We start from the raw sequence: 12,898 nt of genomic DNA on the forward strand, positions 1-12,898 counted from the left end.
TCAGGTTTTCAGTTGTGGTTCACGTGTACTCTCTGCATGTGGGAAGACCAGTCGGGTCACCATGACCCTCTCCAGCCTTGTCCCCAGCCTGGTGGTGTCAGAAACCCAATCTTCTCTGTTCATCCTGAAATAGTGAGGCTTTCTTGGGCTGTGGGGGGAGGGATGGGATAGAGAAGGGGTGGGGTAGGGTGAGAGAAGTTTGAGATGACAGATTCACGCCACCCAAGCTTCTAAGGTATGGCCTGGTGAATCACTTGACCACCAGAGCTGTAATTTATAAGGATGCTCCTGCTTATTCTGGAAGGGCAAATTCATGTAGGCAACCAAGTTTTTTTTTTTTCTTTTATCTTTTTTATTTTAATTCCAATGCAGTTAACATACAGTGTTATATTGGTTTCAGGTGTACAATATAGTGATTCAGCAATTCCATGTATCACTCAGTGCTCGTCCAGATGAGTGTGCTCTTATGCAACAGAGTTTTCAATCTGAGGGCTGTTCAATGCGCCTCGGTTTATAGTAGTTAGTTGGCCGTCTCCAAAACATGTTCCATTTAGCTATAGAACCACTCCTCACTGCAGAGACATGGCTAAAAGAAACACTGCCCTTCTGAAATCCTGTGCTGTCCCCATTCATTTTTCTGGTCACCAAGTATCAGTTGAGTACCTGCTCTGTGCCAAGTCAGTGTGGACAAAGAAAAGAGCCTGGCTCTCGGGATGCAGTCAAACAAATCAGTAAACAAGGAAATGCTAATTCGTCTGATTGGTCAGGGAAATCAGACAAATCCATAAACAAAAAAATACCAGATGGCAATAAGGCATATGTAGAAAATTAAAACAGGACCGGTAATGGAGGGGCCGGGTGGCTCCTTTCAGTTGGGTGATCTCCAGGAACACGACATTTAAACTGGAACCTGACAGAGGAGAGGGAGCCGTCTATGCAAAAATCTGGGGAAAGAGCCTTTCAGACAAAAGCGATGTCTTACTCAAAGTGCCCAAGATGGGACCAAGCTTCACAAGGCAGAAGAACAGAAGGAAGGCTAGTGTGAGTGGAACACGGCCAGTGAGGCAGCCCTGGGAGGGAGTGACTTTGAGAGTGGGGCAGGGGGGAGCACTTTGAAGTATGGTAGCCCAGTTACAGTCCTGCTGTAACAGGAATCCTTTGAAGAGTTTCATTCGCAAGAGGGGGCATTTGTATTTTTTGAAGACCCTTTGGCTGCTCTCAGGGACAACAGACTGTAGAGGAGAGGCAGGAATCCCAGGGTGTTAACATGTTTCTTCCTTCCTAACGACAACCATGGATCATCATCTCTCACAGTTCTGGGGGTTGACAAGGCTCTGTAAGGTGGTTCTTGCTTGTCTCTCAGGGAGATTCAGTAGATGGTGGTGGGGGCTGGGCTCATCTGAAGGCTCACTCACTCTCCTATCTAGCACTTAAGCCAGAAATACTCAGACAGCATCATTCTCTTGTGGTCTCCCCACATGGAGGCTTTCTGGTAGCCAGACTTTTACATGGCAGCTCAATGGCTTCAAAGATACATGGGAGAAGCTGAATCACCTTCTAGACCTAGTCACAGAAGTCACTTCTGCCATCCTCTGTTAATCAAGGCCATCACATGTGCTCACACAGAATCAAAGCAGAGGCGGCAAAGACACCATTGCTTGATGGGAGTGGCAAGGTTCTAAACTAGCACGCTGGACTGGGAATATTGTTGCAGGCATTTTGTGAAAAATAGAGTTGGCCATAACCAGTTAGGAGGCCTTTTCTGAAGTCTTGGATAGTTGTGACAATGGATAAGAAAAGGATGATCATAGTAAAGATAAAAAAGGATATGTTTCCCATGCAAGTACTGACCATCCCTACCCTGCTTATCTTCCCAAGATCAGATGAGATAGGTTGTGTTCAGGGTGGTATGGCGGTAGACTTGCTAATGATGTAACTGTGGCCCGGAAATAAAAACCTAAATCAAGATGGCTGTAGGGTTTTAGCTTGAGCATTTTGGTGAATAGTGTGCTGTTGACCAAGTCAGGGAAGACTAGAGGAAAAGCAGATCTTTTCAGAAGCTTAAAATGGCTAATGGATTCCATTTATTTGGCTATGTCAAGCATTGCGGATGCTGGAAAGACAAGTGTGGAGTGCCTGTATATTCATTGAGTTGCATTTTCTCTTTTTTGTCTGTTCCTGAGAGTACAGTCTGCTTTTCTCCTTTGCATCGGGTTATAGCAAGTATTCTCAGAAATAACCTTTGCAAATCAATGCTCTGTTTCCATTTTGGAAAATGCCCACAATTATGTCTCCCTTGAGAAATTTGAAGGTGAAGGAAATCATATCTAGAATAGGAAAAAAAACTAAATTTTTTTTCCTCCTGAAACCAAACGTTTTTGGAAGTAGGAGTCAGTTTAAAACCTTTTACTACATTTTTGTAGTGTAAGTACATAGTTTCAGTCCATTTAAAGAAGAGTCAGCGTGATATTTAAATGGACTGTTTTAAAGCTGTCCCTTTAACGCATATATTGATGCTTATGTTTATGTGCCCATAATAAGCTTAAGTGTATATTTTCTATATTTTGCCTTTTTTCATTTGTTCTCTCCTTTTATATCTGTTCAGCACTGTGTGCACATTCTGTTTTTGTGGGTTAGGATAACCTGACTCATACAGTGGTAATGGATATATGCTCTTAATTTCAGGTCTGATGCCCCACTTATTTTCTTAATACTTTCAGATCCATTTATCTTAGAGGCTCTTAATCCTTGCAGTATATTTTTTATTTCTCTATGCTTCTGATTGTTAAACTAAGAATGTTATCTCTTAACAACTATTGAAAATTATTTAAGAACGCATTATTGGTGTACTATATAGTAGTGTAAAACGTTAGCCTTAAGTGTGTGTGTGTGTGTATGTGTGAACACATTCTAATCAGATTTGCCTAATTTATATCTAACGTAACATTTATTAGTAGGAAAAGCTTGGAAGGGAATGCATACAGTCCCGTTTGGATCATATCAGAGGTTTAAGGAAAATCACTTTTTTTTTCTCTTTAGAGTAAAGAAATTCATTTTCAGAGACGGCAAACCACCTTTGAACTAACCTTAGAAGCTGGGGAAAAGTTACGGAACACAACTAGCCTGGAGACTAAAGAGATGATTGACAAGAAAATCAGTCAACTTGGGGACACCTGGAAGGACACTAAGCTCCACGTAGAAGAGCTGATTAAACAGTTGCAGAGCAATGTGGAGGTAAACTCACCATTTACTCTTCAGGATATTCAAATGCAGCACGTAGAGTTTTTATTTGCTGTGCAAAAGTGGGCATGATTTTAGGAAATCACAGTAGGTTTTCTAAGGGACCTTGAGCCCTGCTAATCCATGAATCATGCCAGTTAATGTAAAATAATAATAAATGTAAAAAATAAAAATAATAATTTTTCAATAATAGATCATTGAAAAAGCTCAGAACCTCAGTAGAGGTTCTATTTTATATCTGCTTTTACAAAACAGGAAGCCTAATCGTGTTCCATGAAAGTTCTATATACAAAGCTAATGTTCCACATGTGGTCTGTCTTTGGGTATAGCATATGAAAATAAACACAGTGATGATGCCTCCTCTTCTGTCATCAGAGAATGTGCTTTTCCATGTAAGCACATGTAAGAATTTCCCAGATAATTTATGACTGTATTTTTAAGAACTAACATGTTTTATTCTGTGTCATTGTTGGGAAAATAATTATTTTGTTACGCTAAAACATACCACAGTGTTCTTAAGGACTCTGAGCGGCTTTGAACCTAAGGCCCTATACAACTATGCTCTCTTGAGTAATTTTGTGTTTTTTATTGTTTTTCTTTTCTCTTCTTCTCTAAACATTATTTAAAGTGTTCTATGTTTAATTTTTGTTTCTCTGAGCATACCTACTCCTTATACCTCCCTGATCATTTGTGCATGTGCCAAGACCAGATAACCAAGTTTCTCAGAGATAGTTGTTCTGAGTAATGTTAATAAATGTGTGCTGATTCAGGGCCTGAACATCTCTCCTATGCAGAAAGTATGTGAATTTTATTAGGTATATGGGCTGTGAGAAATTCATTAACTAGCAAGTATTTTGTCGAGCACTGGCTCTTGTTGTAAAACATGGTAGGAAACGTAGCTAATGGTTTGGAGGGAGAAATAAAGACTCCGTTTTGTCTCTCTTTCCAGTCTCCTCTTGGTTGTGTTCCAGAGAGTTGATGTTGCTAGACAAGTGACTTGCCCTTCTGTGAATTCTGTGTTAACTGTAGAATAGGGCCGACCCAAGCGTGTTTAGGGATCAGGTGTACTGAGGAGTAAGATAGTGTTTGACTTTATGTTTGTCTACTTTTAGTAACCTCAGGACTAGAACCTTATCTCAATGAATCCATTATAAATTTGAACTTGGAAATGTGGGCAGCTGTTTTCTCAGTCATACAAGGTTAAAAGAAGAGAGATGGTGTAAAAGAAGGGCATTGCAGGGAAGGGATTTGGAGCGGGACTTCATCCCTAGGTCATCCCTTGACTGGTCTGCTTCTAACTGCTTGTCCTTGGCAAGTTTTCTCTGAGCCTGTAAAACCCTGTGTGTCTTCTAATATTATTATAATTACAATGAGATCATGAAGTTGAGAGGGCTTTGTAAGCTGTAAAGTGCTTTAAGCAGAAGGTGGCAGTCAGTGGTGAGAAATGTTGAGTGAAGTTTCACTGTGAAAGGGCCACTGAAGCCGGGCTCCTTCGGGAAGGAGAGAGGTGAGGGATGCCTAGAAGAGACAAGACAAGTGGTTTAGTGCTTTTGGTTTATGCTGCTGTTATAGGGTCTGCCCAAGACTGTCCATGTTAAAAATTAATCCTTAACAGTAGTCTTTTAAATGTGAATTCCACCCCCCCAAAATGTGAATTTTCCCAGAACTGAACTAGAAATAAGATTAGATAGATCGAGGACATAGGGAAGGAAGAAGAACTATTTTGAGGCAAAAGCCAGTCAACTCAGTAGTTGAAATAAGCCACACATAAAGCTGCACCAGAGATAATTCTGCTTTTGGACCAGGCTGCCCAAGACCAGAAACTGGGTTTCTGTGCGATTTACAAAAACACATTTGTTGGAGTGGATTAAATGAGTTATTCTGTTTTTATAATTCGTTCTTAAAAAGCAAAGTGCTAACCAGTTTTCATACTGTTTTCAAATAGACCTGGGACCAGTGTGAAAAGAAAATCAAGGAGTTGAAAAGCAGGCTGCAAGTTTTAAAGGCACAAAGTAGAGACCCTCTTCCAGAACTTCATGAGGATCTCCACAGAGAAAAAGAGCTGATTAAGGTATTGAAAGCTCTGAAGGAGCATTCAAGATAATCACTTACCGCTTTTGAGAGAAATTGAAGTGTTTGTTTGCCTTTCTGTTCTTTGTTTGTTTGTTTGTTTAGATTTTTTTTTGTCAGCACAAGCAGGGGATGCTGTAGGCAGAGGGAGAGGGAGAAGCAGGTTCCCCACTGAGCAAGGAGCCCAATGCTGGACTCGATCCCAGGACCCTGGGATCATGATCTGAACTGAAGGCAGACACTTAACTGACTGAGCCACCCAGGCATCCCTTGCCTTTCTATTCTGTGTTGAAACTGTGTTTCCATGTTTGGTCAGAAAATGTTTTGCCTATCCTCTGTCTAAAATAACATCCTGGTCTCCAGAACATTATGGAATGGATGCTCTTTGAGATCCATGTGTGAACATGAGAAAGACTTCTACAGAAATTCTTATTAGGAATTGAGGATGAGGGGGGAGGCTGGGGGGGGGGGGGTTGGTTCTCCTCCAGGTCCTCTTTCTGTGTCTCTCCTCTGTGATATAACATGTGCCCTTTGAGATTACCCCAAAACCTGTTCCCTTAACAGATGACTTTGTGTTTGAAATGAGAGTAAAATATTACTGAAGAATTTGTCTTTTAGAAGCCAACTTTTGAGTTTTTGCTCAAATATAACATTCTTATAAAAACTTCCAAACTGTGCTCTGTCTAGATAAAACACTGGCAGTTATTCCTAGGAGTTTTGGGCCTTTGCTGAAGATTTCTGTAGAAGAATGGATAGGAATTTGGGCTGGTAAAATTCCCAGGTCAGGAACAACCCACTTCTCTTCCCTATCCATGGCTTTGATGTTTAAAAAACATCCAGAACAAATGGTCTTTAATCTTTTATCTTTTAATGACTGCAGGAATCCAATTGAAAAAAAATTAGAAAGAAATGAGTACTCTTATACTTCAAGCTGTGCTGGAAATTGGTGTCCTTCAGTCTGCATCTTTTTTCTTCATTGTAAAAATATCCCAACATGCAAAAAATGTCCAGCATAAATAATAATGATAAATGCCATGAAACCGTCACCCAGCTGGAAAAAAAAAATGGCAAATACAGGTGACATGCTCTACGTACTTTCCCTCTCCAGAGGGACCCACAACCCTGAATGAAGTATTTCATCATTCATGTTCACTTCTTTATAGTTTTTCTACATGCGATTGTAGCTCTTGTGAAATGCAGAAGTATGGGGCACCTGGGTGGCTCAGTGGGTTAAGCCTCTGCCTTCGGCTTGGGTCATGGTGTCTCAGGGTCCTGGGATCGGGCTCCGAGTCGGACTCTCTGCTCTGCAGGGAGCCTGCTTCCCCCTCTCTCTTGGCCTGCCATTCTGCCTACTTGTGATCTCTGTCTGTCAAATAAATAAATAAAATCTTAAAAAAAAAAAAAAAAAGGAAATGCGAAGTATTACGTTTGTTTTTCAGCTTTGTATAAGTAGTACCTTTACTCCATACTAAAGTCATACAAATACACGCTTACATTTTCCAAGCTTTGCTTTGTACCTTTACATCCTTATTCACTGAAGAATTCATTTTTACTTATGTTTTGAGGTAAAGATCCAATTTTTAATTTACTCATATGGATGATTACATGGATAACCATTGTCCTGGTACCCAAAGTCCAGTGTCAAATATCAAGTTTCCATATATGTGGGATTTTTTTTTTTCCTTAGGGCTCTCTCCTGTTGGTTTGCTTACCTCAGCCTTTATATCAACTTATCTTGATTATTGTGCTTTTTTTTTAAGATGACAAATCTTCATTTCAGGTGTGATGTGTAGTCATACTTTGTTCTCCTACAGGCGTGTGGCGGTCCTTGGGTCTTCAGTCTTTCACAACTTTTAGAAGCCATTTGTCAAACTAGAAAAAGTCCTGATAAGAGTTTTAGTGGAATAGTATCAAATTTATAGATACGTTGGGGAAAATGAACATCTTTCTGATACTGAGTACCCCTGTTCCTGCATATGGCATGTTTCTCCTTTCAGTCATGTTCAATAACAATGTATAATTTTCTTTATGCAGTCCTGTACACCTTTTGTTGGGTTTCTTTCTTGGCATGTTATTTTTGATACTGTTGAAAATACCTTTTCAAATTATATTTTCTGATTATCAGTGGTTCCTGGAAGTGATAATTCTTTGTTATTATAATCAGTCATCATGCTGAACTCTTTTGTTAACTCTAATAATTTGCATAATCTTCTAGGTGTCTCAGATGGTGACAATCACCATCTGAGAAAAAGGATTCTTTTTCTGTTCCTTTTTATTCTAAACTTTTTTTTTTTTCTTGCTCTTTCTATACTGGTTAGTACCTCCAGAACATTTTTTTGTAGAAGAACTGATAGGTGGCTCCTTCATGTCGTTCCTGATTTTAAAGAGAATAATTCTGACATTTTATCGCTAAGTATGGTATTTGCTAGTGATGATTTTATTAGGTCAAAAATTCCTACTTATCCCTAATTTTCAACATTGTTACGATCTCTGCATCTTTAGGTGTAGATCTAGATGTCAGGGACAGAAGAGATAATTCAGAGTCATACTCTCAGTTGACACATAGAGTTTCCTTCCATAAAGTCTAGAAACAGTACAGAATGTGAACTGGACACTCTTGAGAAGGCATACTGTTTCCCAAGTGCCCCACCCTTCAGCTTCCAGTATGATCCTTTCAGCTTCCACAGCCTTAGTGTTCTCTCACTGGAAAAATCGGGAAGAGAGACCACGAGCATTGAGTTCATCAATCCCATGACCATACTCCAAAAAGAACTCAAGTAACCCAAAGCCTGTCTCGGAAGGTGCTTATCATCCCCAAGTCACTTGGGAGAGATCTACCAACCACTTGTCCAGTCTGAGCTTCGCTCTCCTCCTCAGAAGAGGACATTCTCATTACATCTAAGTTGACACATTGACTAACACTTCATTACATACTAGCTTTCCACTGTTCCCAAATTGGCCTAGTGGCCGTCTGTATTTATAAGACTTGTCCAGTGATTGAGCTCAGGGGACACTTATTTTTAAAATAATTTTTCAGTTCATAATATTGTCACATGTTTCAAAATTCAGAAGATGGAAAAGGCATACATGAAGATGAAGATGCTCCCATTGGTTCCTCTCCGCAGAAGCAATCAGTGTTTTGTTTTTGTTTAATCTAATTGTTTCATTCCAAGCCATTGATTTTTCCAGTAACCTTCAAAGAAGGATCTTTTCTTTCACCATGGATTTATGAGTCCTTCTTCAGCATGTATTAAATTCTAATTCAGGCACTGAACAAATATATTATTTTAAAGATGTATTTATTTATTTGGGGGGGTGGGGGAAGGGTAGAGGGAGAGGGTCTAAAGCATACTCAGTCCTGAGGACAGAGCCCAGTGTGGGGCTCAATCTCACAACCCTGAGATCGTGACCTGAGCTGAAACCAAGAGCCGGTCCTCAACCAATGAACCACCTGGGCACCCCAGTGTTATCTGTTTGTTGTGTATTCTTCCAAAGATTATCTGTGCATATACAGGCCAGTAATTAATAGAGACACATTCATTTTTGGCCCTGTTTTTACCCAAATGGTAAGGTAGAAAAATGGGACTTGACAATCCCCCTGGTAACTGAGTTAATTAATGCTGTCATGTTGTGTCTGAGTCCAAGCAAGGACTGTACGGCTTCCCTTCATGTGGTCAAACAACTAAATTTTACATCCTGTGAGAACCTTTTAGGCAATACCGACAGAACTGGCGTGTCCTTTTGCAGTTACGATTTGGTCGCAAATCTGGAATATTTTAAAGACCAAAGCATGATTTTTTTGAACTGTGTGTATAAGTGGTGATGAGCTGTAATAACTTCCACAGTAGACCTTGCTCTGTATATTCTTTGACTCCCTGCTTTTTGTTACTTTATGAACATTTTAAAGTTCTGAAGACATTGCCAGATTGCTTTCCTTTCCATCCTACATTTCTGCATCTGAGAGCTTGGATGCGCCAGGCATCATGGTAGGTGGTGAGCAGTGTTGTCACGGCTCTGACCGATAATGGAGCTGACAGTTTGGACTACTGGAGAGACAGGTGTTAACCGAAGGGTCTCACTCTTGGATACATGTGTGGGGGGACAATTGTAAGCATGGTGAGTGTTAGATGGGAAAAGGACAGGGGCCGTGAGAGCATAAAACGGGGGTCCCAGCCTTGTCTGATGAGTCTGAGAAAGCTCCTCTGAGGAATTGTCTTTGTGTCTGAGCTGTGAAAATGTAAGTAGGAATTAACTAAATATATCTGTGGAAGCATCGGTGAAATAAAGAAATACAAATTTAAATAACTAATTATTATATATATTAAAGTTGTCTAAACATATGTATAAAACTCAATGCCAAAAAGTATGTGGAGAAAGGTAGTCATTCCTCTTAGGATATAATTTGGCATATTTATTAAGAATTATTAATTATTCTTAATAAATTATTAAGAATTATAAAAATGTCCATATTCCAAATGCCTGGATGGCTTATTCGGTTAAGCGTCTGCCTTTGGCTCAGATCCCGATCCCAGGGTCGTTGGATCAAGTCCCACATCAGGCTCCTTGCTCAGCGGGGAACCTGCTTCTCCCTTTGCCTGCTGCCCCTCTGCCTCCCACTTGTGTGTCTGCTTGCTCTCTCTCTTTCTCTGACAAATAAATAAAATCTTTAAAAAAAAAAAATCTCCATATTCAGTCATAGGGAGAAACCAAGTATCCAAACCAAATAATTTAAACCTGGCTGTGGAAAACAGAAATAGGTGTCCTTATCGTGCAGGCATGCATCTGAGACTGCACTTGTGAGCGAGGCCTTGGACCAGACCGGGGAATGTTGCACGAAGCTCAACGGTCTTGGGGGTCTCTAGTTTGAAATCTGTGAGTGGCATCTCTCCACCTGTGAGTCTGTAGCTAGTGAAAGTGTTCCACACAGAATCTGTTCTCATCCACTTTACTAGAATCATGAGGGGGAAACTAGGTAACGAGAGTTTAAAGTGATGATTTTTCTTCTGATAAAGGCATTTCTGAATCTTCATGCAACCTTGAAAGAGTATTCTCTGGGCCATTTTATTAAATCTGAATTTTTTTTTAAGATTTTATTTCTTTATTTGACACAGAGAGAGAGATCGCAAGTAGGCAGAATGGTAGGCTCCCCACTGAGCAGAGATCCCAGGACAGATCCCAGGACCCCTGGGATCATGACCTAAAGCCGAAGGCAGAGGCTTTAACCCACTGAGCCACCCAGGCGCCCCTTAAATCTGAATTTTTGTCAGCAAACCATGTAATCCTGCCAACGTAGTCTTTAGAACTCTGAAAAACAATCAGAATTAACACACTTTTATTGTTGCCACACCTCAGACTTACTTCTGATATAAATGAAAGAATCTTCTATTGCAATAGACAGGTATGAGCTGAGATTCTTACAATGTGCCAAAGTATGAGAATTGTGAGCACAATGAAAATCTGGAAGACTCTTGAGTCCTCCTTCCTTGCTGTTTCCTTTTACCTCCCCTATTGTGAAAGCAATTTTCTCAAGTCCTAGAATTCAGAAGGTTTAAATCTGACACATTTTAAATAATAATTGTTTCCACAGCCAGGGGAGATTTTCTGTTAACCAAGTTCTGCCTGTTATTAGGGAAGAATTTATTTTTTTTCTTCCATTATACTCATGTTTTTTGAAGCTTAACCAGAATAATCCCCTTCGAGCAAAGACTGTTGTTACAAATGCCACAGTAGCAACAATGCATTTCTTAGGGTTTGGTTTTGTTTTTTAAGATGGAAAAATCACTTTATTCAACATTTTTGTGACATAGATTCAGAATTAAAAGTGTGTATGTGTGTAAGAGAGATTGTTGCCAGACTCCAAAAATAATTTCTTCTCAATATAGGTAAAGACCTCCGTGATTTTAAAACAGAACTAATTACATAAAAACCTGAGTTACCCGAGGAAATCAAAATAAAGGTGGAAAAGAATTTTCTTCTGAGAAAAAGGTGGTGAAGAGCGACCCATTCCCAGGAGCAGCGTGGCGGCTGCCTTGGGCTGTTTCCCATTCAGAAGGTCCCGCCCCCTTCCCCGGACCTCCCCTCCCCCAGAGTCCAATCAAAGGATTAGCCTACAGGTTTGGAAACAACAGCAGCTTGAGTTGATTTCCCACCCCCCTTCTTGTGTTTAAATGCAGGAGCTAGAGAAGTCTTTGGGCGACTCGACTCAGAACTTGAAAGAACTTCACACTATGAAGACAGACTTAACCCGGCACATTCTTGTGGACGACGTGATGGTTTTGAAGGAGCAAACAGAGCATTTGCACAGACAATGGGAGGACCTCTGCTTAAGAGTAAGTCAGTTAACTGCAGGGCATGGCTGTTGTGGAGTTTATTGAAATGTCTCCGAAAGGGACTTAATTTCATTGAACCGGAGGCCCTTTTCAGCTGGAGCCCAGGCTGGCTGCTGTTCCTTTAGAAGGCAGCACTGGAGTAACAGATTGGCCCCTTTGTTTCTCCAGGGCTCCATGCTGGTACTTTGTAACACTTCTAATAAGGTTTTTTAAAAACTCACCTTAAATGGGGGGAAGGGGGAATTGCAAGGACAAGCAGCGGTGAGCACTCTGCTGTTTGTTAGGTCGATGACGAGTCCCCCATCGGGATATTAGAATCTGGACTTCAGCAAAGAGGTCTCGTCCTGGCCTTAGAGCAGAGTCTTTGCGGTATCTCACTGGGCCCAACAAACAGCAGGATCTTCTTTGGTGCCCCACAGAGGGGTGTTTTATCTGAGAATTCAGGGTTCACGTGCAGCCCGATGTTTCTTTCCAGTAGCTGGCTTTTCTCAAAACTCTAAAAGAAATGATCAGCAGCTTCACTTAGTATCTCAGTAGATCCCTTCTCCTTGTTAAAAATGAGATCGTTGTTATAGACCCATATGGTACATGTTTGTGACAGATGGAAACTAAAGGTTTACAAATAGATCTTTGTTTTAAGAACATGGAATTCTAAGAAAAATGAATTCCTTAATCTCATTTTTGTGAACTGTGAAGAGATACTTAAAAGTTGAGTTTTTTTTTTTAAAGTTGAAATACAGATGTTTTTGAGTGCATTTTAATCAGGTAAAATCATTTTCCCTTTTTGGCATTAGTATTTAATATTCATAATGAACTGTAATTGTAAATGGCCTCTTAGAATCTTTATTAATGTTTTACGTAAAAGAACATATTTAGGATATGTGAAAAGTATCCTGGAAGGAAGGTAGAAGCAGAGACTGGGGCCCAGATGTTCCTCATTGTTACCATTAGGAAACCAATCAGGGTGACACTGTCCGAAATGCCAGGATTTTAAAAAGCTAAGATAAACAGATGCCCTGAGGAATGAAACACAAGACTTGTGTTTTGGTTTTTTGTTATTGTTTTTGTTTTTTAGGGCTAGTTCTTTGAGCCTTCTGAACGCATTTGGTTGGTGGATCTAAGTCTTTTTTTTTTTTTTTAAGATTTTATTTATTTATTTGACAGAGAGAAACCACAAGTAGTCGGAGAGGCAGGCAGAGAGAGAGAGGGAAGCAGGCTCCCTGCTGAGCAGAGAGCCCGATGCGGGACTCGATCCCAGG

The 12,898-nt window shown here is 40.3% G+C and overlaps 1 protein-coding gene across 13 annotated transcripts in view; it reads left to right on the forward strand.

The window, feature by feature from the left end:
* SYNE2 (spectrin repeat containing nuclear envelope protein 2) overlaps positions 1-12,898 on the forward strand; it is a 331,267-nt gene that overhangs the window by 276,416 nt on the left and 41,953 nt on the right. For all 13 annotated transcript variants that reach the window (XM_059373366.1, XM_059373365.1, XM_059373360.1 and 10 more), the window contains 3 exons: positions 3,040-3,234; positions 5,186-5,311; positions 11,484-11,639. In XM_059373366.1, the coding sequence (XP_059229349.1) occupies positions 3,040-3,234; positions 5,186-5,311; positions 11,484-11,639 (477 nt within the window). The remainder of the gene's footprint in view (positions 1-3,039; positions 3,235-5,185; positions 5,312-11,483; positions 11,640-12,898) is intronic.

Source organism: Mustela nigripes, chromosome 13, assembly GCF_022355385.1.
Source record: "Mustela nigripes isolate SB6536 chromosome 13, MUSNIG.SB6536, whole genome shotgun sequence".
NCBI lineage: Eukaryota > Metazoa > Chordata > Mammalia > Carnivora > Mustelidae > Mustela > Mustela nigripes.